The sequence below is a fragment of the Gallus gallus genome, chromosome 8, assembly GCF_016699485.2.
Source record: "Gallus gallus isolate bGalGal1 chromosome 8, bGalGal1.mat.broiler.GRCg7b, whole genome shotgun sequence".
Lineage (NCBI taxonomy): Eukaryota > Metazoa > Chordata > Aves > Galliformes > Phasianidae > Gallus > Gallus gallus.
In genome coordinates this window covers 18,740,719-18,767,612 of record NC_052539.1, presented here as the reverse complement: position 1 = coordinate 18,767,612, position 26,894 = coordinate 18,740,719, and the positions used below count along the sequence as shown (strand labels likewise).

General features: G+C 35.2%; 1 protein-coding gene across 8 annotated transcripts in view; it reads right to left on the bottom strand.

Moving 5' to 3' along the window:
- Positions 1–606: 606 nt before the first annotated feature.
- Positions 607–26,894, bottom strand: part of ZZZ3 (zinc finger ZZ-type containing 3) — a 55,049-nt gene continuing 28,761 nt past the window's right edge. For 7 of the 8 annotated variants that reach the window (XM_025153014.3, XM_046944791.1, XM_040705308.2 and 4 more), the window contains 10 exons: positions 15,026–15,164; positions 13,458–13,605; positions 13,257–13,375; positions 12,902–12,973; positions 12,602–12,703; positions 11,665–11,760; positions 8,167–8,319; positions 4,856–4,990; positions 2,323–2,423; positions 607–1,949 (listed from right to left, as the gene is read on the bottom strand). In XM_025153014.3, coding sequence (XP_025008782.1) covers positions 1,805–1,949; positions 2,323–2,423; positions 4,856–4,990; positions 8,167–8,319; positions 11,665–11,760; positions 12,602–12,703; positions 12,902–12,973; positions 13,257–13,375; positions 13,458–13,605; positions 15,026–15,164 — 1,210 coding nt within the window. In that variant the 3' untranslated portion in view covers positions 607–1,804. The remainder of the gene's footprint in view (positions 1,950–2,322; positions 2,424–4,855; positions 4,991–8,166; positions 8,320–11,664; positions 11,761–12,601; positions 12,704–12,901; positions 12,974–13,256; positions 13,376–13,457; positions 13,606–15,025; positions 15,165–26,894) is intronic. The other variant, XM_046944790.1, reaches the window with a different exon arrangement.

Sequence of the window (26,894 nt, the reverse complement as noted above, 5' to 3'; positions counted from 1 at the left end):
TTCTAAATAGATTAAATGCTTAAACTTACTTTTCTCTGAAGCAGAAAATGACTACACCCACATGTCACTGCGAAAGTTAACACTGATCAGGCTATAACTGAAGTTCTTAGGTGCAGCCAGCCAATTACCCTTCTTATTGCCATTTTTAAGTCAAATTACTTTCCTTTATAGCTAATTACTCGGAATATTCAAGTTTTAAAGCAACTGGAAGTCTACTACAGTTATAAAATAATCAAGTATTTCTGAATCACCAGCTATACATTTCAATAAAAAATATATTAACTAAAAATATGTCACAGTAATTACAAAGCTTCTCAGACGATGGTATACAGTGTACCAAAGCTACGTAAGTCTGATTTGCTGAAATCTGAAAGAACCAAGTATGAATAAGACAGGAGAAAACTAAAATGCTAATCCTGCAAAAGGCAAAGCACAGTTCAGTGGGCGCAGAACACCACCGCTTCCCACTGAACTCACAGCAGAGGAAGGCGCTGTCATCTTGCAGGTCTGCATAGTGAATATCTGTACGACATTGAAACGTCCTTTTCACGTTCTCAATTCTGATTAAAAAGTCAAAACTACACAGAAAGGAAGTCACAGCAAGCATTCTATATATAAACAGACTGTATCCACATAGTTTATTTCTCACAGTTCTCCTGACAATTGAACATTATTTAAGAACATACTGTATACACAGATAAGAAGAAACATACAAAATGTTTTAAATGATGCACAACAAAATCCAGCAGTATAAAAGAATGCATGTGAACCCTTGCTCACTGCTCAGGCTAAATTTAATCACTGTTTAAATAGTAATAAAAATACAATCTTTCATGGATCTTGTGCAGACTACAAAAGAGGAAAAATTATTACCATATATATGATTTATATTAGGCAGTTTTCTTTGATGAGTTGCACTAACAACTCCAAATACAGAGGCAGAAGGCTGTGTATTTTATTTTAAAGGAGTTAATGTTGAGTATTAGAGACTTTACACAGTTACTACCACTGGCACTTTTCACCATATTTTGTACACATCACATGATCATCTTATATAACATTACATTTAAAAAATATATCTGAGTGATAATTTTATAACATTCACACACCATGAGCTGGTTAAGGAAGCAATGCCACGGTTGCCTCCTATAGTGCTTCACTGTTGGTAAATAGAGTTCATCGTGGTTTAAAAATAAAAAATAAAAAAAAAAATTGAAAGTCAATGTGATTAAGCAGCTCCGATTCAATAAAGGCCTGTAACCAACCATCGCTGAGACAGTGAGCATTTTTTAGAGTACATCCTAGAAGCAAACACTGTCATTGGTTAAAACCTTGCCTAAAGAAGTCAGTTACTGTGCTGAAAACTATTTCACAACAAAACTGCAAGCTACTAAACTGTTTTTATATAAATACTTCATCTCCTCTGGATCTCATTATAACCGAGTTCTTCAATGCCTTTGGAATTTACTCTATCTTCAATGTGTGCTCTCATTTCTGGCTCACCCTTTTGTATGTTTTTCTTTTGTGTTTAGATTCACCACCTAAAAATGACTAATGTGGTGAAAGAAAAGTCTCCCAGTGAAACCTTCTGCACACTAGGAATGTTCAGCTGCTGTTCAGTGATCTAGGACCATGACAGCTCAAAGCTGTAGTTTGACAAGTACACCCAGGAAGCTGTCATGCTGTGAGCGACATTTCAGGGAAAGCAGACAGTCTTTCCAAAATGTGCACAGTATTAACAATGGTGCCATTGTTATTTTTCAAATAGTATAGTAAGCCCAAGATTGTAGATCTGCTTCCCATGTCATCTATTTGCTGGAAAGTAGTTTGGGTCAAGATAATTGTAACTGGTGCCCTGGGACATGCAGTAGTCTCTGTCTAAAAACGTCTCTGCTCTGTAAATAGGTTCTAACTGATGATCCTCCTTATGAATCTCTGTTTCATGCAGACTGCAAGGGAAAGAAAAAGATAACAGTTTAAAAGTTAAATACTTATTTTTAACTTTCAGAAATACTGATCACATTAACAGGGTCATACCAAATTTGACACTGAAAAATTATTTCACAAAATAAGATTTCCCCCACTACTTAACAGTACTAAACTGAATCTGTCCACTGCATTATTATTTAAAATATTTCTTAAGCATGTCCTACATGCGTATCTCCCACAAATATATGCTAAAGAATCTTTCACTTCACTCAACACAGGATATGTACCCTATGCTTGAGTAGATACCCAACATGCACTTCAATTAAGCCACACATACATTCATGTTAATTACAAATAACAAGTAGAGAACAAGTAGAGAAGAATACTACTCACCAGTCAGAACAAGAATCACAGAAATCCAAGGACATTTCTTGAGGACAGTCTTGGCAGTGCCACCGAACACCCTGAATAGGTTCAATTCCGCAGTTATCACACTGTGAAGCAGATTGAAGAGTACTGAAGAAAACCAACTGTATTCACTTCAGCCAGAAAGCGTGTATCAATATGCCATATATGAAGGCACATATGTAGGTTGATTACTGCTTGCATGCACAGCTGAATTCTCCTCGCAGACCATAATGTGTTCATGAATAAAGAAGTCCTCATGCTCGGAGACAGGTCTTTCTCCCTGAGGACAGATCTACCTTTCTCTTGGCTTTGCTTCTCACTACCTGAATGCTGCACACATTGACACTGTCCTCCTGCTCAACAAAAGCACACCCAGTCCTTCCTGTAGTCACTGCTTATCCTCATATGGCTGAAGGATGTTTCTGAAGCTTAAGTCCAACCATGTGAAATATCTTAAAACAGATCCACTTTCCAGGACAGAAGAAAGCAGCGGTGATTGAAAAGCAAGTGGGACAACAGGTTCAGATAAAGGGAGAGAAGCCTGAACCTTAATCTGAATGAGAAAGTAAGAACTATTTCCCTCAGAGGAATCGTCCTCATTAAGAGCACGTAAATGGAAGAAGAGAAGAAAAACTAAAAATGGAACAAGAAGAGTGAATGAAAAGTTCGTGACTTTGGAGAGGAGGAGCAGAAATACAAAGAGATTTGATAAAAAAAGATAAAACTTAGAAAATAGGACTTTGAGGCAAGAACTTTTCAAAATCTAAACCAGGAAGAGTGCTGCAGGGACAGGACAGAAAAGGAAAGAAATGTGGAAACAAGCTTGTGCTCACACAGCTTATTCTCCTTCATTCATGACATGAAGTGCACTGAGAGAGCTTTGGGCGCCATCTGTGAAACTCACTTGCAGAGTGATTTGCTCCTGAGCACAAACAATCGACTCAGAGTTACAAACACCTCACTAAGAAACTTTGTCACAGCTGTATTCGTGCCTTCACACTAACAGCTTTCAGAGCATGGGGGCTGATAAGGAGGAAGTTGTAAGCATACTTAGGGCTTTTCTCTGAAAATACAGATTTCAATATAATACTATATTATAATAAAAGATAAAAAAATCCAGTTTCAGTTATCCCAAGGTTCAGAGCCAAAAATAATGGAATCCCTTAACCCCTCTGTGCTCCAGCTTCCCACTCCTCTCTGAATCAGAAATAATACCATAGCGTTCATTTTATTAAAAAAATAGTATTTGCAAAGTATTTTGATATTAAAGCAATGAAAGCCATAAAAAGCCCACATGTAATTCAATAATTCAAAGTAGAAATTGAATAATGTGTTTTAAGTGAGGCTGAAGGCCATGCAGAACTAAGTGTTCTGAAGAGACGCTTATTAGGTGACTATTGTCCAGCCTGTACACTAAAGCAAGGCAGCACTAAAAGGGAAAACTTTATATAATCATGTCATTTCATAGATTATAATGCACAATAAAATCAAATTGGAGTTGCAAAGAAACTTTCAAACTTTTAATACTTGACAGTATATAATGCCAATTTACTTTTCAGTATTATTTCATATAAAACATTATTCAGAACAAAGTACTTAGTTTGTTGCCCAGAAGGCTGCTCTACCTGATCAAAATTTTAATATTTTTTGGAACGAAACCACTAACTTGAGGGAGAGAGAGGAGAGAGGAGGAAGCCTTGGCAACCTAACAACATGATTAAGTCTATCAGTGTCAACTAATGAGGTTACCTCAGTCTTCCAGTTATTTTGAACAGAACTTTAAACTATACTTTTTTGCATTCTTATATAGATGGTTACCAGAAAATAAACGTAGCTGGCCTAATGCTTTTAACAAGGCAAAGAAGCTATTCTAACATAGCAAACAGTCACAACAAAAACATCTTGCAAACCAGAAAATCTAATTTAGAGAATCTTTTCTTTCATATGGTTTATGACATGACTGACACTGGGACACACTATTTTAACTCTGAATTTATTTTCTTAATTTCACATAAACATTGTCTTACAGAACTGTTTCAACTTCTGCAAGCATTACTTGATAGGAATAAGAAGCTGCTACCTTTTCTCTTTGTAGTGAAAAATAAACAAAACAGTCACTCATACTGTCCTTTCCTTGGTCTAAGGTGCAGGAAAAAGAACTTCAAAAATCAGAGAATCATTATCAGGGAATCAGTGGCAAGACAGAGTGCAGTGCCAAAATAGAACTCCGCAGTGATATAACCTAGCTCTAGAGCTGTATTTTCACACTACAAATGCGGAAAAGTTAGCATGCTTATTAAACTTCATACAGCATTCTACATATTCTGTGAAACCTAAGGTATTGGAAGGAGTGAATTACCTGGGTTGTTCTGATTAAAGATGAGAAAAAGCAGACACTGTGAACAAGAATTATAAAACCACAGCTGGCGTACTAAACAAAGCCTTTTTAGGAAATTCCACCCATGTTATCTTTGAAGACTTCTCCTGTTACTCAGCAGAGTGCAGAGCATCAGCTTACCTTGAATCCCACATGTTGCACAAATCCACTCTCTGCATGCATCTGCTGTAGTTTCTGTCTCTTCAATTTTTTAAACTCTAACAGTTCTTTGTATTCGGGTAACTCACGATATGTTATTGGAATACTCTCTTCATCCTGTTCATTGTTAAAAAAAGAGAAATGCTATTTACTTTAGGAATATAACTAGTAATACACATTTCACAGTTCACTAAGTGTAACTATCTTCTGAGAAAAAGTTGGCAATGTATTCTGAGACAAATTGGGAAATTATATTTAAAAGCACAGCAAAAAAGTACACACAACTAACTTGCATTTTATTTTCTGCTATTAATAATTTATTATTTGCATTATACCAAAGCTTTACCATGCAAACAAGTTTCTTCTGGTGAATAGCTTTGCTGTAGGGTAAATAAGTTAGGCACTCCTGTCTTCAAGTTCTGTATTTATATTGTTAAGTCCTATATTTTTAAAAGACCCATAAATCAAGACAGTATCAAGCTTTAGTTATATGTACTTCTCAATTAATAAAGCCAATCTTAACCGTATTAGATTCCCACCGTTACCTGTAAGAATAAAAAGTGTTGAGAAATATCATTCCATGATTGTAAGAACAGAAGTTTCACAGTTATTTCATCTTGCGACCACTCCTAATTCCCTTAACTTCATGCTGTCTCTTAATAGCTTAAGAAAATGGATTTCTATTTTTCCTAAATTACAAAAAAAGTTTATATCCCATACAACTTTGACAAAGACTTATAACACATAATTCTCTTTTTAAATAAAAACACGATTTCTGATTTTTCTCAGCCAATTTTCTTCAGCAAAGACTGAAGACGTGTACGTTATGAGAAGACAAATTCTCACTCTAATTCAGATGCCTACTTCAGGATGGCTATTTAATTGCAGCAGCTGTTCTTGTTAGATGTCAGATGTTTACAAAGATGCAAAGTCTATATGGGCTATACAGGTAGGCACGTTCAGTTATGAAAAAGAATTAGAAGCAATAATTCTCTGAATGTAGCCTGCACACATTATCTCAATTCCCTTTTAAAAATCTGTGAAGCTTGAAATGTTTGCATTATTTACTAAGTTTACTGAAGGAAAAGAGGGAAAATGGCATACTCTTTAGTGTTAAGTATTTTTCTAAGGGCTATATCAAATATTTAATTGTAATTCTGAAAATATTTAAAGGACTGGACTGGAAATACTCTGAAAAAAACCCCAACAAGGTTAAATGACACAATTACATTTTGTTGTGATAAACTCCACTTTTTTCCTATTAAAAAAAAAAAATCACCCTTCATGCAAATATAGGTCTTACTAAGGAAAATTGCCTGGAATAATATAATCATACACTGAATAAAATACGCTACAGCAGCTCCTTGTGTGGACACTTGATTCTGGATTACTACATCGTATTCTAGAATAATTAGACTATTCACACCATGAAGTAATTATAAATGAAAGTTAAATTCTCTCTTTTGAGAACAGAGGGTCTTCACTTGAGATTAATTAATTCATACAATTATGTTTGAGGAATGGTTATGCCCATCAACTGGTAATGCCCAGACAAAATCTTTTGTTTTTACAAGGAAACACCACCTGGTACTTCTACTGTGAAGAACTCAGAGAAAACTTTTCCTATAATTTTCTAGCTACACCAAATATCTTCTCAACCTCGTCAATGCATAGTCAATGCACAGTATCCTTCCCTGAGATACCAGCTGTCACGAAGAGACCTGATTTGTTGGACTCGATGATCCCCGAAGGTCCCTTCCAACTCAGATATTCTATGATTCTATGATTTTTTAAGATAAAAGCAGACTCCAGTATATTCACTTTGATTATAGTTCATGATCTCTTTTTCCTTCTAAATTGCTTCTATTTTGCAATGATAATGGGGATCTTTCTGATAACTGAGCTCACCTGTGTCTTTCTACATTACGGCAAGCCAGAAATATATCCATCTGGAAATGCTGCACTAGTGAAGAAAGAAAAGATTAAGCCAAATTTGGGGGGGGGGGGAAGGGAGAGAAAAAAAAAACAAAAAAAAACCAGGGAGAGGGGGCACACATCCACCATTATCACTGCAAAAAACATAAAACTGCAATTTCTATCAAAACAATTGAAATAAATCTTAGTTGGCCCCTATTTACTAGAGTTAGGATACCACAAGAGAAAAACAAAATGTTTTAGGAAAATATTAGGAACAGAGAGAAGAGAATAACTAAAAAAAATAATACAGGACAAAGGAATGTTTGATCAAAAACAGTTCAATTGAGATTAACAAAAGTAATAAAAATAACAGTGATCTGCAGCTCTTCTAACCTGCATTTTTCTTCCCATGCCTTTTAAGATACATATTGGAATAAAAAAATTACTGGATATGCCTGTAGACAAACACAAAGACCATCACAGAGAGAAGACAGAGTATGAGCGAAGATGCAATTTAAGACTAAGTAACAGATAAGGAAATTTAAGAATTTAAGGAAGACTCTGCAGTGCATGTAAGAAAAAAAGTCAGCAAAGGAAAAGAATGGACTTATCCTGGGTGGCCTTAATACTTGTATTTCGCAGCAGGTTCTTCGCACACAAGATGGCACTGGGCTCACCAAAAAAACGTTACAAGTCATGTCCTTTGGTCTAAGCACAGTAAAACTGCAGTGATTCACATCAGCTGCAAACCTCACCTAACATCTTAGTAGTAGGATACAGTACCACTGTATGGATGTATGTAAAACCACAATAATTTAGATGTGCCTTATTGAATATGATAAATTAGGAAACTGGAACATTGCATGATGTAATGACACACTGGGATGGGATATCTACCAGAGTCTGCCACTTGGGGACTCAAGTCTGTTAGTTCATGCATTGATGCAGATTGAAAAAAAATCCATAATTAATTCTGCCAGTGAAAGGCGGCAAAAAGCAATGATGCCAACAGAATTCAAATTTTACCAGGACCATATGCAACACGACACAGCTTGAACTAGAATCACATCTATACAGTTTATGTGATTTTAATACTGATCTTATGTCAGATTACTATTTGAAACTATAAAACATTTTAGAAGCTGTTTCACCACAGAACTCTATTACTTCCTTTTCTTCCTTTCTGATTTGGTCTAAATTTTCTGCAATTGTGGACCTTTATAGTAATGTGTTTGCAATTCAAAATGGCTCATGAATCTGACTATAATACTTACGTGACATTCATTTTATGACAGATGCTTAATTCTCACATTATTCATTTGAAAAATGTAGATGACAGTAAAGAATATATTCTCTGACTGACTTAAATGACATACCGATACTTCCTCTTCTGCTGCAATATCCATATGGCTGTGAAAACTGGATCTGTCATCATCTTCATCCATATAAACTGGAGGTTCATGCGATGTCATAAAAGTTGAAGGCTTGAAAAGATGTTTATTTAAAGGGTGCTGCCGTCTACTTGATGACTACAGTGGAAAAATGGTACATTTTAGAACACATTACTTGGTTACCATTTAAGCAATCCTTACCAAATACAACCTTGTCAAAAAGTCCTTCCTGCAACAGTGCATCATCTTTCCAGTTATGCTTACTTATATCTCTGTATCAGAGCTTTGTATAGCCTCATATTGTGGAGTTTTTTTCCCCAATAGGAAGCGAAAGAGACAAACAGTGGAACACTGTTCTGGTAAAAACCTATCAAGAAAGTGCTCCCATCATAAAAACCCAACCACCTAAACAAATGAGATAATAGAAAAACAGAAAATAAAACTGCCACGATTTTAAAGACTGAGAACCAAAGTGCAAAGATATTAATGACTTCCAAATCTCAATGGACATTGCTAGTGTGGGACTAAACAATGAAATGCTATTGCACACATCCCCACACTTGACATATCATCAAATTCTTAGATTTTCCAGGAACCAAATTAATACAAGTCTAGACTAATTTTGTTCAGATTTCTTTTTCTAGTCTAGGGAGAGAAAAAGCTTTTGCTAAAAGCAGTTCGTTCCACCACAAAAGACACCTCTACAAGTTAGGAATAAATGCTCTCTGAAGATTCTTTTTCATTGCCACTGACTGGAAAAGGAACCCAAGAAATGACAGAAAAGATAAATTACTCCATTAGTGTGCATCTGAAACCTTTCAACTGTAATGCTGTCTGAAGGTGTAGAATGCACAGCAATTTGAAAGTAGATTACTTAAAGGCACTTAGCCCTTATTACATATTCCCCATAGAGGAATATTTAATACCAAATAGAAGAATATTTGGTGAATGAAACTGACTCAACTTTTTACTTAGCTCCTTTTCAGACTACCTTTTAGGCATCTTGAATATATTCCATAATTTAAAGAAAACAGTGTGAATCAAAAACTCTAAGCATGAAAAGCATTTTTTGTTGTTGTTGTTGTTCTTTGCTTTTTGTAATTATAGAAGAGAGGACTGTCTTGCTCTCTCTCTAGGTTCTGTCATATAGATAAAGCATAATAAATAGTTAACACAGTTGTTACTTTCTCATTTACCAAGAATTTGTATCCCAGAGGTTCCCAAAACCAGTTACAAATCCATACCACTAAAACACAAGCATTCATTTGAGGAGGGATTCAACATGTAACATTATTTTAAAACTGCATATAGCTGAAAAATGCAAAGAAATTATATTGGGTGAAATGTAGCTAAGCAGACAAAAATACCGAAGGAACTGAGTCTAGCCCCATTTACTTGCAAGGAAAGATATGAAGTGACAGTGGTTGGAAACTGGTACCTCATTTATACAAGAGAATTACAATGCACAGAATAAAAATGAACATTTTGTTTTAAGACTGCTGTTGAATCACTTGTGCTGAATTGTTCCACCTGCCATAAGATCACTGACTTCCTATGTTTTGCTTCCTTTCTGGTTTCCTTTAAGATATGCACCAGAACAATTCCATTTGTAAAGTTAGGTTGTATTTCAGTTGGAGCTGACACAATGATTTAAATATTCTGATAACATAAGGAAAACAGATCTGTATATATTAAGGATGGAAAAGACCTCTTAAATAATCACATCAAACCATCATCTACCACCAATACTGTCCATTAAACTGTGTCCCTCAGTGCCACATCCCCATGGATGTGGAACACCTCCAGGGCCGGTGACCCCACCACCTCCCTGGGCAGCTGTGCCACTGCATCACTGCTCTTTCAGAGAAGAATTTTTTTGTAATACACAACCAATACCAGATCTGAAATGTAAGAAAGAAAAATGTGTGTCTACACTTGCACTACCACACACATGGTTATGACCTAGAAATTTAACCAAGGATTTGAATTCTTTTTTTAACATCATTCTGCTTTTTAACGTGATTCCTAGAATCCCGATTAACACGATTCTACAATACTACCTATCAGCAGACAGTTAAAAAAAAGTCATTTTTTTCTTTGGGAAGTGTGTCTTCAGGACTAGGCTTAAAAGAAGGTGAACTAATGACAGAGTACAAGCATTACATTAAAAATAATAAGTCATAACTGATGAACTGAATATTGGAGTGCTAAATCGCTGGTTCTGTATTATTTTCACTAATGGCTGGCAATGATTAAACAATAAACTGGAGTATCCTGCATAACTTCATGTAACATTTATCTGAAGAGACATTATGTCATATAAGTAAGTTCAACAAGATGTTCAAGAATGAAATAGGATTCTCACCTCCCCAGTAACCATTTCAAAAAAGCAGACTAGGTGATCACCATGAAGAAACAGAAGTACCTCCTTGTGTGAAAAATCTCTTTTGACATCAGTATTTACATTAAATATAACAACGTTTTTTAGTCCCTCAGAAATGTTTACTTTAAGAATCAGCATCCAATACTTACACATCTATTACTGGCAGTAAAGCAGATACTGCCATTTATAGTGTATGTATATACTGAGAATCAAAATAAACATGAGCACAGCATAAGCACAATCCTGGCTTCCAATACCCCTTGCACTTCCTTTCTGCCACAATATCTTATTCTCTACCAGGAATAACTACAGTCTGATACAATCTGTATTGTAAGTAGACAGCTATGTCAGCAGACTGAGAAATCAAATCCCTCACATACACTGTTGGTACATTTTTTCATCTGTTGTTTACTTAGAGTTCTCTTTAGTACCCAAGAGAACTACATGACTTACATCAAAATATATGACTGGTCAGCACAAAAATCTAGGGTCTTCTCTTTTCATTTGCAAATTAAGAAGACTTCTCAGGATTGTATTTTATCACTCCTTCCAATATCAGGAAAAACACATTTTAATGATCACTTCTATTAGCTTTCTATTTTAATGGTCACACACACTGCAAATCACAATAAAACACAGCATTTCAGAATTAAGTCCATGCGTGTGCTAGTTCAGTATGCTGTTATACTTAGTTTTCTAGGGTTTTGTTAATTAAAAGATGACTGTACAATATAAAGTATTTGGCTCCTTATCTTCTTCCAGTACAGTTCAATTTCAGTAAACTTACAAATGAGGAAAAAATACCAATCCTTCGGCCCCATTAGCTCTGCCTGCAATCTAAATGCAGTGTTCTCTTTTCTGACACTTCATCTCCCCAAGATTATGCAACTAACAGATGTTGATGTGAAATTAGAATAACACTCAATTCACTCTACATTGCTAATGTCAAAATAATAGATTAAGAAATACATTGGTGGATCTAGCAAGTAAGAAAGTTGTAATCAAGACTAATCAAATCCATTGAAATATTAATGATTAAATTTCAATTTGCATGCAAATGTAAAAACAAAAATGGAATTTCTGCTGTAATATTGTCTCACCTTTTTTGAGTATAAATATAAATTTGGAGTTCTTCCTGGAACTGGAATACCAGCTTTAGTCAGTTTAATAAAATATTTTTGCACTCTACTGGCGACCTAAAAAAAAACCCAACATGCAACAATTGAATGTCAAATGAAATCTGACAGGCTTTCACATCAAATTTTTGCCAGTATTTTTTACACTGGCTCACAATATAAAGACTCTAAACTATCACTTCCAGCACTGCAACAACAACTCTATCTGTTACGTATCCTGTAATGCTACATTTGTTGTATTTCCAGATGCTTTGAAGGCTTTCATAGTAAAAAATTATCTTGTTCAAAAATACACAGGAAATCTATCAAAAAATAGAGATAAAAAACTTGAGCAGCTTCTTACCTGCTGAAGTTAAACTTTTTCTGTCTTAACAGTAAATGATAACACATAAATTATACATTGGTACCGTACAGAAAGTACTTTCACATTTTATTTATGAAATGAGCTTCATACATTTTAATTTTCCACCGTGGAAAAACATACATATAAATACAGATATCACTAGAAATGAAGTAATGTTTTATACTGAAATACTTAATATTACTTTATGTGAAAGCACACTAGCTAAACAGAAGAAATTAAAATACTGTAAAAACATCAGCGTTTTTTCTCCTAGTCAAAATGGAGACATTATGCTGTTTTACTGAAAAAGCTCCTAAGAGTCAGATACAGAAACACTCAGTGTCTCCACTTTTGGCTTCCTTTGTGGATGTGGACAGCAATATAGAACCAATTCTTTGATCTGCAAGTATTAAAATATCTGCCAATTATTAGGGTGAGAAATGAATGATTCAAGAGGTGAGAATAAATCCAAATACAAATTCTTATCATGCTTTCTAAAAAGCAATAGAAAATATTATCAATGAGAGACATTATTTCTCAAAGTGTTTTACTTGTTACCTGCTTAGCTGTTCTATTTCCTAGTTCATCAGCTATCTTCTGCCACCTTCGGGACTCTACTTCCTCTGGTGGATACTTCAGAAGCAACTGCTCGAGTTTTTTCTAAATCAAACAAAAATCAAGAGTTAAAAAATAAAAATAAAACGATTTTAATATAGGCATGAGTTGTCAAAGTACAAGTATCTACATATACGTGACTTTCATTTCTAATTACTAATTAAATGTTATTACATGGTTTGTTTTTATTACTATCATGTATGTTACCACTGCTACAAAATAAATAGAAAGGTTTTCCATTACCTGTTCCTCTACAGTCCACAGTTGGTTAAAAGTTTCAGGTTTGGTCTCATCGCAGAGTCGCCCTCTTATCATCTGTTCAAACAGAGTACATAAAATGGAAAAGGTGTTTAGAAAACATATGGCTAGGATACTCTGATCCTCTTCCTACCTAAGTAAAACCAAACACAGACCAAATAAATACAGGGAAATTTGAAATAAGTTTTGCCTAAATAAAGAAAAAAAGTTAACAGATTTCAATACATGCATGAATTTCATGACCAGCTTTAGCATTTGTGGTAAAAGTTTAAAATATCCACACGCTCACAGTAATTTAAAAAGTTACTATTTTATAAAAATTTCCTTTTGTGATAACTACCTGTGGACGACTGCTTGTAGAACCTTCTGGACCATCACTTAAAGGCAAGACAGAGTATGAAATTGACTCTCCATCCTTCTTGGGATCCAAAGGACTTTTTGGTCTTGCGGGTATACCTACTAGAGGAAGCAAAGGAAAGGATTTATTAAATCTCCATATTCGTCTCCTGCTTTTTGTAACATAAGCTTTTTCTCCTTTTACCTTTGTCAAAAATCAGCTTTGCTCTTCTACTGTTACGTTTTCGGTTTTTGAATTCTCTCTCAAAGTTTCCAAGGCTACTGGTGTATTGGTCCCAGGCAATCTCAGGGAGTTGAACAACTCTCTGAGGATATGGAAGACCCATATCAACCTGAAAAAAGAAAGTAAACATTGAAAAGCAATATTTAATTTAGTTGTTGTATATCCAAACAAATATCTACAAGTCCTAAAAAGTCATGAAAACCTGATGCTGTCTTTTAGCTAACAGCAAAATTGAAAAATCAGTATTTTTGAAGTGCCATGCAGCACACAGTTTTTTTAAGGAAAGAGTATCTTTCAATACACAACAGTGCATATAAAATATGCAGCGGCACGGACAATGATGGCTTATTAAGCATAAGACTTGAAAATGCTTTGCAGTTGAAATAAGGTGTTCCTGACGTCAATTTCTCGTTGCTGTCTATCTGACTTTTGTTCAGACATACTGTTTGCCTAGGATCTGTACCTTTCTCAAGATTAAGAAAACACAGGAAACCACAGGACTTGAAGTTTTACCATCTGATAAACCTGAATACATCCCATCAAGAAATTCAATGTATTTTTTACACTGATTTTGCTGTCTTCTATATAGAACACAACTGTTGCAAGGGTCACCAATTTATTTGAAGGTCAACCTTAAGAGTATCCATTGTTCCTTGGGTTCAGACAGTCATATGCACCAGATGCTTTCAGCTAGCATTACTATTTCCTACATCATACAACCAGTATCAAATGCAACCTATTAAGTCTTGCATGCTATAAACTCACCTCAAAATGTAATGGATAACAACCACTGAAACCAATGGGCCTAGAGCAGACCTCTCTCTGTCTCTACCAGCTTAGGGTAAGGGCATTGTAAAGCACCTATTTAATTTTCCACTGAAATACAGAATGTTGCTGCCAGACTAGAAGGTGAGGCATGTTAGTCATTGTCACTGGCAGATGTAGGAGTGAAAAAAATATTCAACCTTTAAACCTTTTTTTAACATCTGACAGTGTTTTTTTTTTTTTTTTCCACTTGAAAAGAAGATCCTTATTTATCAAAATTCATTCTCCTCTCTCAGACAGTGATTCAGTTATGTTATCCAGCACTCTTCTAGACATGTCTTCCAGTGTTCATTTTGGTTTTATGAACTGTATTTCCTGCTCTTTGAAAATTACCCTACCAAAGGCATTCATAGTACAAGACTGAATTTCTCTAATAAGAAAAGTCCCAAATACTTGATCTGAAGTGTTATGACTTGTAGATTTCAGGTTGTCTTAAAATACTCATATTATAATTAGAAATTTTTAAATTACATTTCTACATAAGAAAAAAATGAAAGAAAATATATCTAATTAAATATTTGAAGCGCTCTCTCGTACAGATTTAATAAGCAAACAACGGGCCATTTTTTGCTCAGCAGAGAAAGGGCTTTAAACTCCTAATACTTATGCAAGTATATAAAGAATTCCAATTTCTACAGATGATGAATCACTAGTTATTAAAAAAAAAAATCTGAGTAAGACTTAAGAAATGCCCATTGAAATACCTTCTTCTGGAGTCTTTCCACAAATCCAATAGGATCTTTCAGTGCTTCTCTCTGGTGTCTGCCTAAACTTTCAAGGTCTTGAACTGCTTGAGTACGTTGAGCCTCGAGTACAGCAATCGTCTGTAACAGTCTCTGATAACTACAGAGACAAAGGAAAACATCTCACTAAATTTGTCTTTAAGAGTGAACCCCCAAATCTAAACACTAGCCATGATTATCTCCTAGTATCTAACAGATTTCATAGCTTATATGAAACAGATGGTAGGCATTTTTACTGAATTATATAAATAATTGCAGCAAAATTATTTTAAGTAAATGATTTATATAAACCAGTAAAAAAAAAAAAAACAACAACAATACTACTATTACTACTAATGCATTGAGTTTTTTTAAACCTAAATCCTATGCTAGCTAAAACAATGCTACCAGGGACACGCTTCTCATATTCTCAACAGTTATGCTCTATATCCTTCACTTATAAGGAAAAAAATAAAAACAAGAAACAGGATGATGCAATTTCACTCACTCCAAAATAAACTACAGATGATTCTACTGCAGCAATTCAATATTGCACTCAACCACCTACAGGATGTATAGGAATGACTTAGAAACTCTGCAGCTAAACATTGCAGAGAAACTTCATTTCAGAGAATAGAATAACCATTTGCAAACGTGACAATAAACCACACAAAGAAATTTACAAAATAAATACATACAGGAGAGATTTCTCTAAGGATACAGAAGTTAATTGAAATGTCAGTGTTCCCTCAAATACACCGTGCTTGACCCTCATGCAAATCTGATTTTCTATTTAACAGATATGCTAAAGAGTCACTTACATGACTCTCACATCTGCACTCGGTGATGGAGGCTGCCCAGCCTGTCTTTTAGCTAACTTGGGACAGGAGATCACACCATGGAGTAACACAGCCTTACAACAAATGAGCAATTTCATTTATTAGCATTATAGGTATGGTTGTCCACTTCAGATCACAAACCACGCGGTTACCTGTGGCCCCTGTTGTTACACATTACTACATATCAACACTTCCAGGAAAATGCTTTCTGACATTTAGTATTACAACTGTATTTCAGTTTAGTGTAAGACGCAACCTAGCTCGTACTAAAATCAGGTAAGATCTATTTACTATTAAACTATTTCAGTTAAATTTTCTTTCCATTCCCTTATTGCTAAAGTTAAAAAGAATCTTAACGCCATCATTTCCACACATACTATAAAAAGGATTTGGAGTTTACAGAGCTAATGCAAGATTTTCAATCCACTACATTGGTAGTTGGGTAAGACTTTAAGTGGAGGGAAGTAAACAGCTTTGAGGCAAAATACAGGCTTCATACCATCAAGCATTTCAGTTTCTGCCCAGACACTGCACCACCCCAGAGAAGGTAATTTTCTTTCCACTTCAATGTAGTAGCTGAAAACACAAACTACAGCCATAAGTTTTCCAGCTTGAAACTAAAGTGCTGAGTTTATTTAAAAACAGCACAGTGCAAATCTCTTATGGATTTCTTACTTAAATTAGTCTGCACATATATTCAGGTTATATCCAATTGACACCCAGAATGCTCGTTAAATAACTAGAGAGGTTATTCTTGAACATGCAAAATGGTTTCAGAAATAAATTTTGTGATGGTATACATTGATTGGCCTGAGAGAATATTCAGTGCTGTTATGGACTCACAAGGGTAATCACAAAACCTTCACTTAAGTTTTTACCAATAACTCCTGATTACTGCTTATCTTTGTGCTGGGCAACCTCTGCCCACGCTTGGGTGCACTCAGCACTTCTCATGCAGAAGACCTCCCTGTACGCTCCAGAGAAGTGAAAACAAAAGCAGGCTAATAAAAATACTCAGGGAGATGAAGGACAACAAAAAGCCTTTTCTCTACCATCAAGAAATGCAACTTCTGCTCGACCCTTTGGAGTTAACTCCAGTCATAGCAATGGAGACTCATAAAAATTTGCACTTAAAATGTTGTTAGAATGGCTCAAGAAAAGAAAGGCAGATATTTAATTACCTTATTTATTCAAATTGTATTTGATTGCTTTCAAGATGCAATGGAAAAAAATAATCATATTCAGCACAGTTACATATATACAAGGCAAAAGGCAATCAAATACATTTTACAAGTGCTGGTTTTAATGAGGATTCACATGGCATGGAAGAAATCATCTTAATGACGTGGCCTTCAACAATTAAGTCTGAATGGAAGAAGAAATTGCGCTTAAGAGAAGTAACAAACAAAACAAGAATACGAAACCCAACTACTACTACTTATTAAAGCATTCAGGTGACTTCAGTTATCACTGGTGAGAAGTTCAATGGTTCACAAATGATCCCTCTGGTCTTCATGGAAATACATAAAATGCTACAACGTCAGAATCAATCAAAAGCATTTCACATGATGCTGATCTGCCATAATATAGCACTGTTATGAAATACTTCAGGAGAGAAGGGGGTTTTGAGTAAACATCATTCACAGTACTTTTCTATACTTCTGCTAAAGAAATGTATTTACTTCAAGCTACTCAAACTTCTACATTTGGTTTTTAATGAGTGATTTTTTTTCTGAAGCACCTGGAATAGGAATGCAGGTTTATTATATGAATATCAGAACTGTTTAAATGAGGGAAGACGTGCATCGTGGGATCTTATTTTCCAAAGAAAACCCCAAAAACACTGAAAATAATTAACATTTTCCACATTCAGGTATGTCATATTTGCTAAGTACTGAACCATCCTTCTAAATTCCAACACGAGTTTTTAACCAGCTGTATAACAGTGCACATGAGTCCTTTACAATTCGAGTACTGTACATTTCAAATGACTACTGTTTTCACGTTTGTGCAGGCTTTTAGTTCTGTGATCCCACACAACCACAACAGAGCCAAGCATTTCTCTGCAAAAATACTAAGTGAAATAACACACAGTCAGCATTTTCTTGAAGTCTGTTCTGACACAGTACCACGTTACCAAAAAACACAGTGCGTGCACACAATTTCCATGACAGTTCCAAACAACAACAAAAGAGTAGCTAACAATTTTATCATCCATCTTGCAGGGCTATTTTGTAAATAAGCATGACAATTATGACTCAAACTACTTCCTGAGGTTGTGAGCCACCATCCTCCAAAAGCCCAGAGAATATAAAGGTATGGGGCACAGAAAGGAAAGGTTACTGCAACTCGTGTCTCCACCCTGCTGCAGAACTGCGGCACACACCAGAGAGGCAACCACACAGCCTCCATCTCAGAACTGCAGCTACGTCATTTTCTACAAAATCTGTGAGGAATTACCATGGAAAATGATCCCACGTTTTCTGCCGAAACAAAACAAAGTCATATGACTAAACATCCGTTACTTAAGGGAAAGTGAAGTCAGTCAAACACCTACCCTGATGGAAGTTACACTTTTCTCAGTTGAAATTACTACATTTTTAGGATGAAAGCCTTTTAGGATGCAAGCACGGTTTACTTTGCAGGAAAATTTTCATCCTACACAACGTACTTCTGTGTTTCCACAACTCATACACAAAATGCTTAGCAGCAGCCTATGCAAGAAGCTGTGTCATTCAGCACGTTTAAATAAACTCATGTCAGAGTTGCACCAAGAGTCAGCTGCTAGCTTCTGGTTTCTGAACATTTCTTGAGAGGAAAATACAGTCTAAGTCTTAAGCGAATGAGTTCTCTAAGAAACGGACAGCATGAAGTGAAGATTTTAACTGATCTGATTCACATCTACAAATCGGATGAAATCAATGAACGAGGCTTTTCAGTTAAATTATATTAAAGGAATGTGAAACACCGGTTCTGTCCTGTTAGACAACGTAAGGGGCAGATGTAAAAGAGTGGCAAGCTTCCTCTGAAAACAAACCCCTTACAAAGTCTGAATCCACAAACATTTAGGAACACTTGAGAAAACCGTGAGCCACATATGGGTGTTGTCCCATCCATAAAAAGGAAGTTCTATCTTAAGTATCGTTATCCAAAGTAAATTTACACATTAACTCAATATGCTACAGCGCATTATTTGCTGAGTTTTCATCATGAAATACTGAAACATAATTTTAAGGCATTTTCTCATCTTTAAGGTAGAGACAGATGTATTTCATTCATTCTCCCCCTCGTGAAAATAAATGGAACTTACAGAATGAAATCCCTTCAATTCCAAGTTTTAGTCCCCATTTCCTCACATGAACTACTTTACCTTTTTCAACATTTGATGACTACATAACACCCTCCAATAATACAGTAAATATTCTCACATTTGCTTGTCTTTATAAACAGGTGCAACTTTGGCTGGGTGAACACCTATACGTTTATCACTTGTTTTTAGTAAAATCAACTGTGGATTTTAAACACCCCAGATGTTATCCCAAAGTTACCTCCTCACTGTTTGAAGAAATTTATCACTGTTAGACTATTATCGCAAACATATTCAGTATCTGAAACTTGTATTTTCAAGAACTATCAGTTATCTATCATCCATTGGGAGGCTTTGAGTAAGTCTTTGTTTTAGTGCCATCTACTGGCACTCCAGCAGAATACATATTAAAATGCTCCGTTCAGCCGATCACTTTGGATTTTGGCAAACTATCAGCAGTTCAAATAAAAGCCCTTATCAGATGCTAAACTAAGAAAGGATTGGTATATTAATCAGGTTGCATGAGAGGACTGAAAACTAATGCAGAAAAAGCAAGTGTACTCCAGTACTAGTTTAAGCTCTTAGAAAGATATTTACAATTTCCAATTTAACCCAAGGCAGCTTCCTGGACAAATTTTCTAGTCAGATCAAACAGAATCTTCTCTTAAAACAAACAAATAAATAATTGTGGGTTTTTTGTTGTTGCTGTTGTTGTTTGAAGTTTAGTTCAGAAACATCAGACAAAACCCCCAGCTTTTAAGCTTCGTCTGAAATCTCTGCCAGTGTCGTGATGCAGAAACTTAGTGTACTTTTTCCTCACAAATTATTTTAATGTCCAACAGAGATTTATAAAAATCCATTACTGCAGTGGGGAAAAGTGCTGGGATTCCCAAGTGAATGCAAGACTTGTAGAACACACCTGACAGCAACAGGGAAGCAAAAGTGACTGATGAAGTCTGACTGATGAAGCCCCTTTTCTGACAGCCCTTCAGAACAGAAAAACAATCAATCAATTTGGGCATACATCAACTCCTGTCAGAACAAAAGCACCTTTACCTGAAGAAAGCAGCACATGGTAGGTTTTTCCTTACTAATGCTAAGATACTATGACTAAGGTAATTGACTTATGGCCAACCATGCAATCCATAATGAACTTCTTCTTCTTCTACAACTTGATCTCTTTGTATGTACAGTAATTTATTGTACTTCCTATACCCATAAATAATATTTCTATTTCAGTGCACTTAAAAGACTTCTGAGATAACTAAATAATTAACCCATATCTCCATGTTATGTAAGAAACAACAACAAAGCCTACACACCCAAAGCCAGTTCTCCACGTTTACCCTGCTGGTAACAATAAAAACTGCAATTCCTGAATGCCAGGATGAAGTTGTAATAAGCACTCGATTAAAACAATACGCAGTCAAGAAGTACAACAAAAATAATCCTTTTTAAAGGGAGACTTAAAAAAAAGAAAAAAAACAACAACAAATACACAACAAAACACAACCACCACCACTAAACAAAAAAAGCCCTACTGCAGCATTTTACCTGGATGCTAAAGGAACATCATTCCACACTTATTTCAAAGGCAGTCCAAAAAAACAGTTACATGCTCCTTCTAACTTCCTGGCTTCCTATTTTAAGCATTTGAACAATATTTTGTTGGTTCTGAACCTGCGATGTCCCTTTCTTTCTTAAGTTTTTATCTTTGCCTCAGAAACAGAGCATCCACACCCACGCATTCAAGTAGGCTTTGTTCTTCTCAACAGCTGTCCACCACGCTCAACAGTGCTTAGTATGAGCCATACCAAACCACCCTTAGCAAATAACTGCATTTCCAACCAGTTTTCAAACTTTTTAGTAGCACTCATATCTCTGTGTCTCTGAATGAATGTGTAACTTACTGCAGTTTTGTCGACATGAAAGGTTAAAACATCAACCATTAGCCCTCCCCAGGTTAACACATTAATACAGCCTGCAGATCTTTCTTTAATTTAAAAGTATTTGCCTGTGGGACAGTCATGAGAGTGGGGAAGATGCTGTAGGTCTCTGTTATTCCTCTGTTTTCAAGCCTTGGAGTGACATGCAGAAACTGCAGAAGTGTTTTTCCCCAACAAGAGGCATGGGAAGGAATACCAACAGCACACTCCCAACTATTACTCTTTCTTTCTCATCTCTAATGAAAACAGTTCCAATTCCTTCAGTGAGAGAAAATGCCACTTTGATTTCTTCATTATCTCCCCTTGGATATTTGTCTCTTAAAAGATAATGGGAAAGCAGCCAAGGAGCTTCCTTATAGAGACAGAACATGAGCATCCCACGTTACCACAAGACTCACCCAGCTGAACAGAAACCCCACCTCACAAAAAAAAAAATCTGAGAAAGCTGATAGTACTGATTACTGAACTCATTCAACTTATTCTGTGTTAACCTATGCAGGTTTTCACTAAAATATGACAAAGAAAACCCCCATTCAGATGCATGTTCTTGTCGTATGAACAAAATGTACCTTTTTGGGTAAAGGAGGAAAGAGAAGGATGGAATAAGAAAGTAAAACATAGTTTTTATTAACATCCACTATGAAAATAAAACCACGGACAAACACAGCTTGTGCTTGGCTTAACAAAACTTTTAAATGTTATCAGATACACTTCTGCTTTCATTAAAAGTGTCACTCGTGTACAGCCAAAAACACAACCAGAACAGCAGTTGTGCTGAGTTTAGAAATTAATACTTTTTTTTTTTCTTTAAATCAGGACCTGGTTTGCTATGAGGATCCTTCAGCAATTTTAAGTGGTTTTTTTTTTTTATGAACAGGTGGGAAAACGAATTTCTACCATTGTTCGGTATTAAAATAGTAAGTTGGTGGGTGTTTTGTTTCTAATTTGTGCATTTTTTTGCCTTTGATTTCTGAACCGTGGTGATCAAAGACGTTTGAAAGATAAACGAGTTCTTGAATGTTCTCTATCTGGCAGTTTGGAAGTGGGAGAGATGATATTTACTGTCTCCACTAGTGGAAAGGCAAGCAAATACAGACACACTACTCTGCACCATAGAGCTTGTGCTCTCTTCCAGGTCAGGAAGTGACAACAGAGGACTCTTGAAAGTAAGAGTGTAGAAAGAAAAAAGGATAAAAAGAGGAGCCAGGCAAATCAGAATGGAAGAGAATTCAAGGAGCAAAGAACACAGTTTTCCACAGGATGCATTATTTAAATGAGGATTGCTCTGTGGTTGATAGCGCTGTTCACTAGGACAGTACTGTGGCTGACAGCAAGATAAATGTATTCCAAGAGAGAAAAATGAATTTGACAAATGTATTTGACATTTAGGAGTTCCCAGAATAAACCTATTACTAGTGAGAAAAAAGCAGATGCAGCACAGGCCCAAGGCATTACCTCTTGCAAATTAAGAGCCCTATTATTTAGTGCTTATTGGATAGTTTATGTAATTATAAAACATGTTCTATGATTATGGAAATTCTCTTACTAAAACTTGCTTTGATCTTGCAATAATTTATATCATTTACTACTTTTTCATTGATAAGTATAGAGTAAGTACATTACAAAAAACAGTAATGGTAGTAGTAAGAATTAAAAAAAAAAAATCAAAATTCTAACTATCTTACAGTGGTGTAAGACGTAATCAGGACTTACTTAATAGATCTGGTGGTACGCCCATTACAGTAGCACAGCATGATTTAGTAACGCAATTATCTGCACTACCACTCTGCAATTGATCAGAAACTCCTATTACGAGTTTCTAATTGATTTCTCTTATTTTTCTGCTTTGCAGATAAACTAGCTGCAGCATTCAAGATCTACATTAAATGAGATTTTTACTTAAAGCCAATGTTTTGGTACTTACTGAGAATATGGACCTATCTATCAAAGAACAGAACCTGCTCCGTGAGAAAATCCATGCTTAAATTTTGCACTAGTACGTAGTTTAAGAAAAATATCTCACTGTATGCCATATTATTGTGCTGTGGGGCAGACTAAGCATGAATCAAAACACATTCCCATCTAATACATATGGCACATAAGCCTTAAAAAAAAATGCTGTTAACTTCTACTATTCTCCAACACTAAAACTTATACTTTATCAATGCTGAAAAATATTTCTCTATTAAAAAAAATCAGCAGAGGTTACATATTTACAAAATAACTGCTTTCTTATAATATTCTCCACCTCAGTAAGGAAAAAAACTGCCACTGAAAAGTAACCTGACTTTGTATTTGCACCAATTTGTTGTATTACTGAAGATGTTGAAAATCTACCAGCCAGTCTCCTCACAATAAAACTGCATGTATGCTGAAGAGAAAAATGAGACAAAGGTGTCCTGAAAAATAATAGAGAAGGATAATTCATCCTGCAGTACTGGCTACTCATAGCTACAAACCCTCACTACAGAGGAATGTTACACAATCTTATCCGCACGCTGAGATTCATCTGTACTGTGTGATAAATTTGATCCATTCTCTGACATAGATATCTGAACATAGCTGAAAATATGGAGATAAATACTGCTGCAATACACTTATTCTTAAATAACATGTAAATACAAAGATAGATACGGAGCTTTTATCATAAAACTTAATCAATAAAAAGTAGTCTGATTTTTAATACTCATCCAGTTAAGGAAAAAAAAGGTGGTGCATGGACATTAGTGAAAAATGCTGCTGAAGAATTACATTAGAGTTGCACTTCAAGAGAAACTGGTAAAAACAAATAAACAACTACCATGCCAAGATGCACCAGCCTGCATTCTAGCAAGTGCAATGAGATGAAATTCTACAGAGAACTTCTAAAATTTGGTTTATTAGGTTGAAATACTTGTGACCAACTGAATAAAATACAGAACTTGTAACATAGGAAAAGATGTCAGAGATGCTTCCTTTGTTTGTCACACGCGTATAATATTGGAAGTTAAACACATTCAAATAAATCAACCATGTTTCTATGAGTGGTCAATTAAATATCAGATCTTGCTGGAATATCCAACATATTCCTCTCTGTCTTTCCATGGTTTCTGCAACAATAAAATCCATAGTAAGAATTCAAAAAATGGGGTTTTAAGAGATGTATTAAACTAACTCATTCTGATCTGTCTGTCTTCAGATTAAGTGCCAGTACAACTGTTGTGATTTTAAATATTACACAGAAATAAAAACAAAGATACAAAAATATTTATTTACTAAATAAGCACAACGTACTGGCTCTTACAACTTAATGCTTGCAGGCAAGTGCTCATGCACAATTCTTGTATTGTGTCTGTATCTACAGGCCTAAGCAATCCCCTCCCTGTAAAGCTAAGCACCAATTACATGATCTTAGAAACACACTGTACAATGCCTTATATGTACATGGAAACTCAATTCCTCAATCACATTTTCACCAGAAGTCTTCAGTAGCTCCAGAGAAAAGTGTTGAGCAGAGTTTTTTCCCCTCACACAACCCTAATGCCTGCCAAACAATACAAACCTCCAAAACCAGTAAGTAGAGAGGAAAAACAAACAAAAAAAAGAACATTGAAAGAAACACAAATATAGGACAAAGGGAAAATATACTGAGAAGTTAATGCAAAGATAGAAAATTAAAGTAAGCTTGTGCACTGTAAGAGAGAATTAAAATGTAAAAAGGGCAAAGAGAGATGCTGTTGATAAAAGACATGCAAAACACTAAGCGCAGCATATAAAATTCAGCAATGCAAAATTAATCAAAATTTCTGGTTTTATGAAATTATCTCAAGAGAAAACACAAACGCTTCCGAGCTAGAAAATATAAGCAAAGTTCTCAAATATCCACCAAACCATATTTTTCTGAAACGATTCTTCTGATTACAACAATACACAAGAATTCAAACTGAGCATGTAATAACAAGAAAAGTACTCTACAGTTATACAAGCCTTTCCATCAGCCTGTTAGTGTTGATATGAACATCTAACGTTGCAATAAAATTTCTGTTTAGAGATCCTGGATCCTTCTTTGTAGGATGGATATATCCTGTTAGAGGGTTGTGGAGCAGCCACCACTTCGACCTTCTCTCAGAATAATAATATTCCATACTTTGCTTTCTGTGTTTATTTTTCCTAATGAATCATCAGTTTTCTCAAAATATTAATGTAAAGATGACAACACTGAAAAAGCAACAGGTACTCACACAAGAGTATCACAATTTTACTTGTTTTCCATATGGCTGTTTTCCACTAGCTGTTGGAGGTTTTGCTATATTCATGTTTAATCAATGTTGCAACAGTTCCTTGCAGAGTGCAAATCAGTTGTATGAATGTGTATGTAATCAAGCTACGTAATAAAATTAGAAATAATTTAAGTCTACAGACATAAATTGATTCTTCAGTATGGAGGAACAGAGCTTTTTTTCCCCCTGTATGGAGGATGTAAAGAACAATATTACTGTCTTGCAAAATCTACCTCCTGATCCTAGTCAAAATGTTAATCTCTCTCCAAATTTGCTTTCAAAAGTGAACAGAAACATAAGCCAGAGGAAATATCATCCATAAAGACAAGTTTAATAAGAAACTAACAGAAGACAGAAAAACAAAACGGTATGCCATTTGTAGATCTAATTAGATCTAATAAGCCTAAGACCAACACACACTTTACTAAGCTAAAAATATTGAGGCAAAATGAATACAGCCTTTACCTGATAGCACAGGAACACTGGAATTTCTCTTGCGTCTCACTAATCTAAGAAAACACTTCTGCTGGCACTTTTTAATTTAAAGTTTTCAAAAGTAAGCATCAAGTGAGAGTGAACAAGAATAATCCAACATACTACTGAAAAACCATAATACATAAAGAGTAGCCTGTAGAGAACACTGTTATTTCTAGATCTGTAAATGAATGTATTGCACTGTATTTTATTAATTCTTGAACCACGAAGTTCCAGATAAAAGATAACTTATTTTGATAAGGCATTCAAAAATGCCAAACAAAGACTTAAGATCTTTCGTATGATCATATTATCAAGAGAAACCATTAGAATACTAGACTTATTTTCTTACAAATATAACGTCTACCCCACATTAAAAGAAGAACTAAACAACACATTTCCATTCCAAATTTTCCAGCATTACTAACATTTTTTAAAGGAAAAAAACATCCAGCTAAGTAACACCACCTTCAAAAGCGTGCTTCCCTTCTGAAAAGTAAAAACTAGAGATTTTTGATCTAGAAGAGATTTCTATATTTCACGTTTTTCACCAAAAATTAATAGAATATAAGATAAAAACCATAGCACTTTCTTTAGAAAATAGGCATTCGGAGAGGGCCAAGTTGCAGGCCATCTACATGGACATCCAACTTCAAAAGGCCCCTGACCAACTCTCACAAACTATCTGCCAGTCTGAACAACAAGCAGTCAAACTTTCAGAGCAACCATATATATTCAAGAGTTGACACCAGAGCACATTCCTGCACATTCCTGAATTTTCCCAAGAACACTTTAGATATGTGTTTTATTTAATAACAAAATAACAACCTTCCCCTCCTCCTTTTTTCTCTCTACAGCATTTACATTCAGTTGCAGATTTTCATTTAAGGAACTCTTGTGTCTAGGATGTGTTTATTTTGGAAGAAGTTAAAAATCAAGGCTACATGTAAAAATCTTATCTAATCTTCACCATTCTTTTCCTAATATACACCAAATATGTGGATACTATATTACCCTATCTCCATA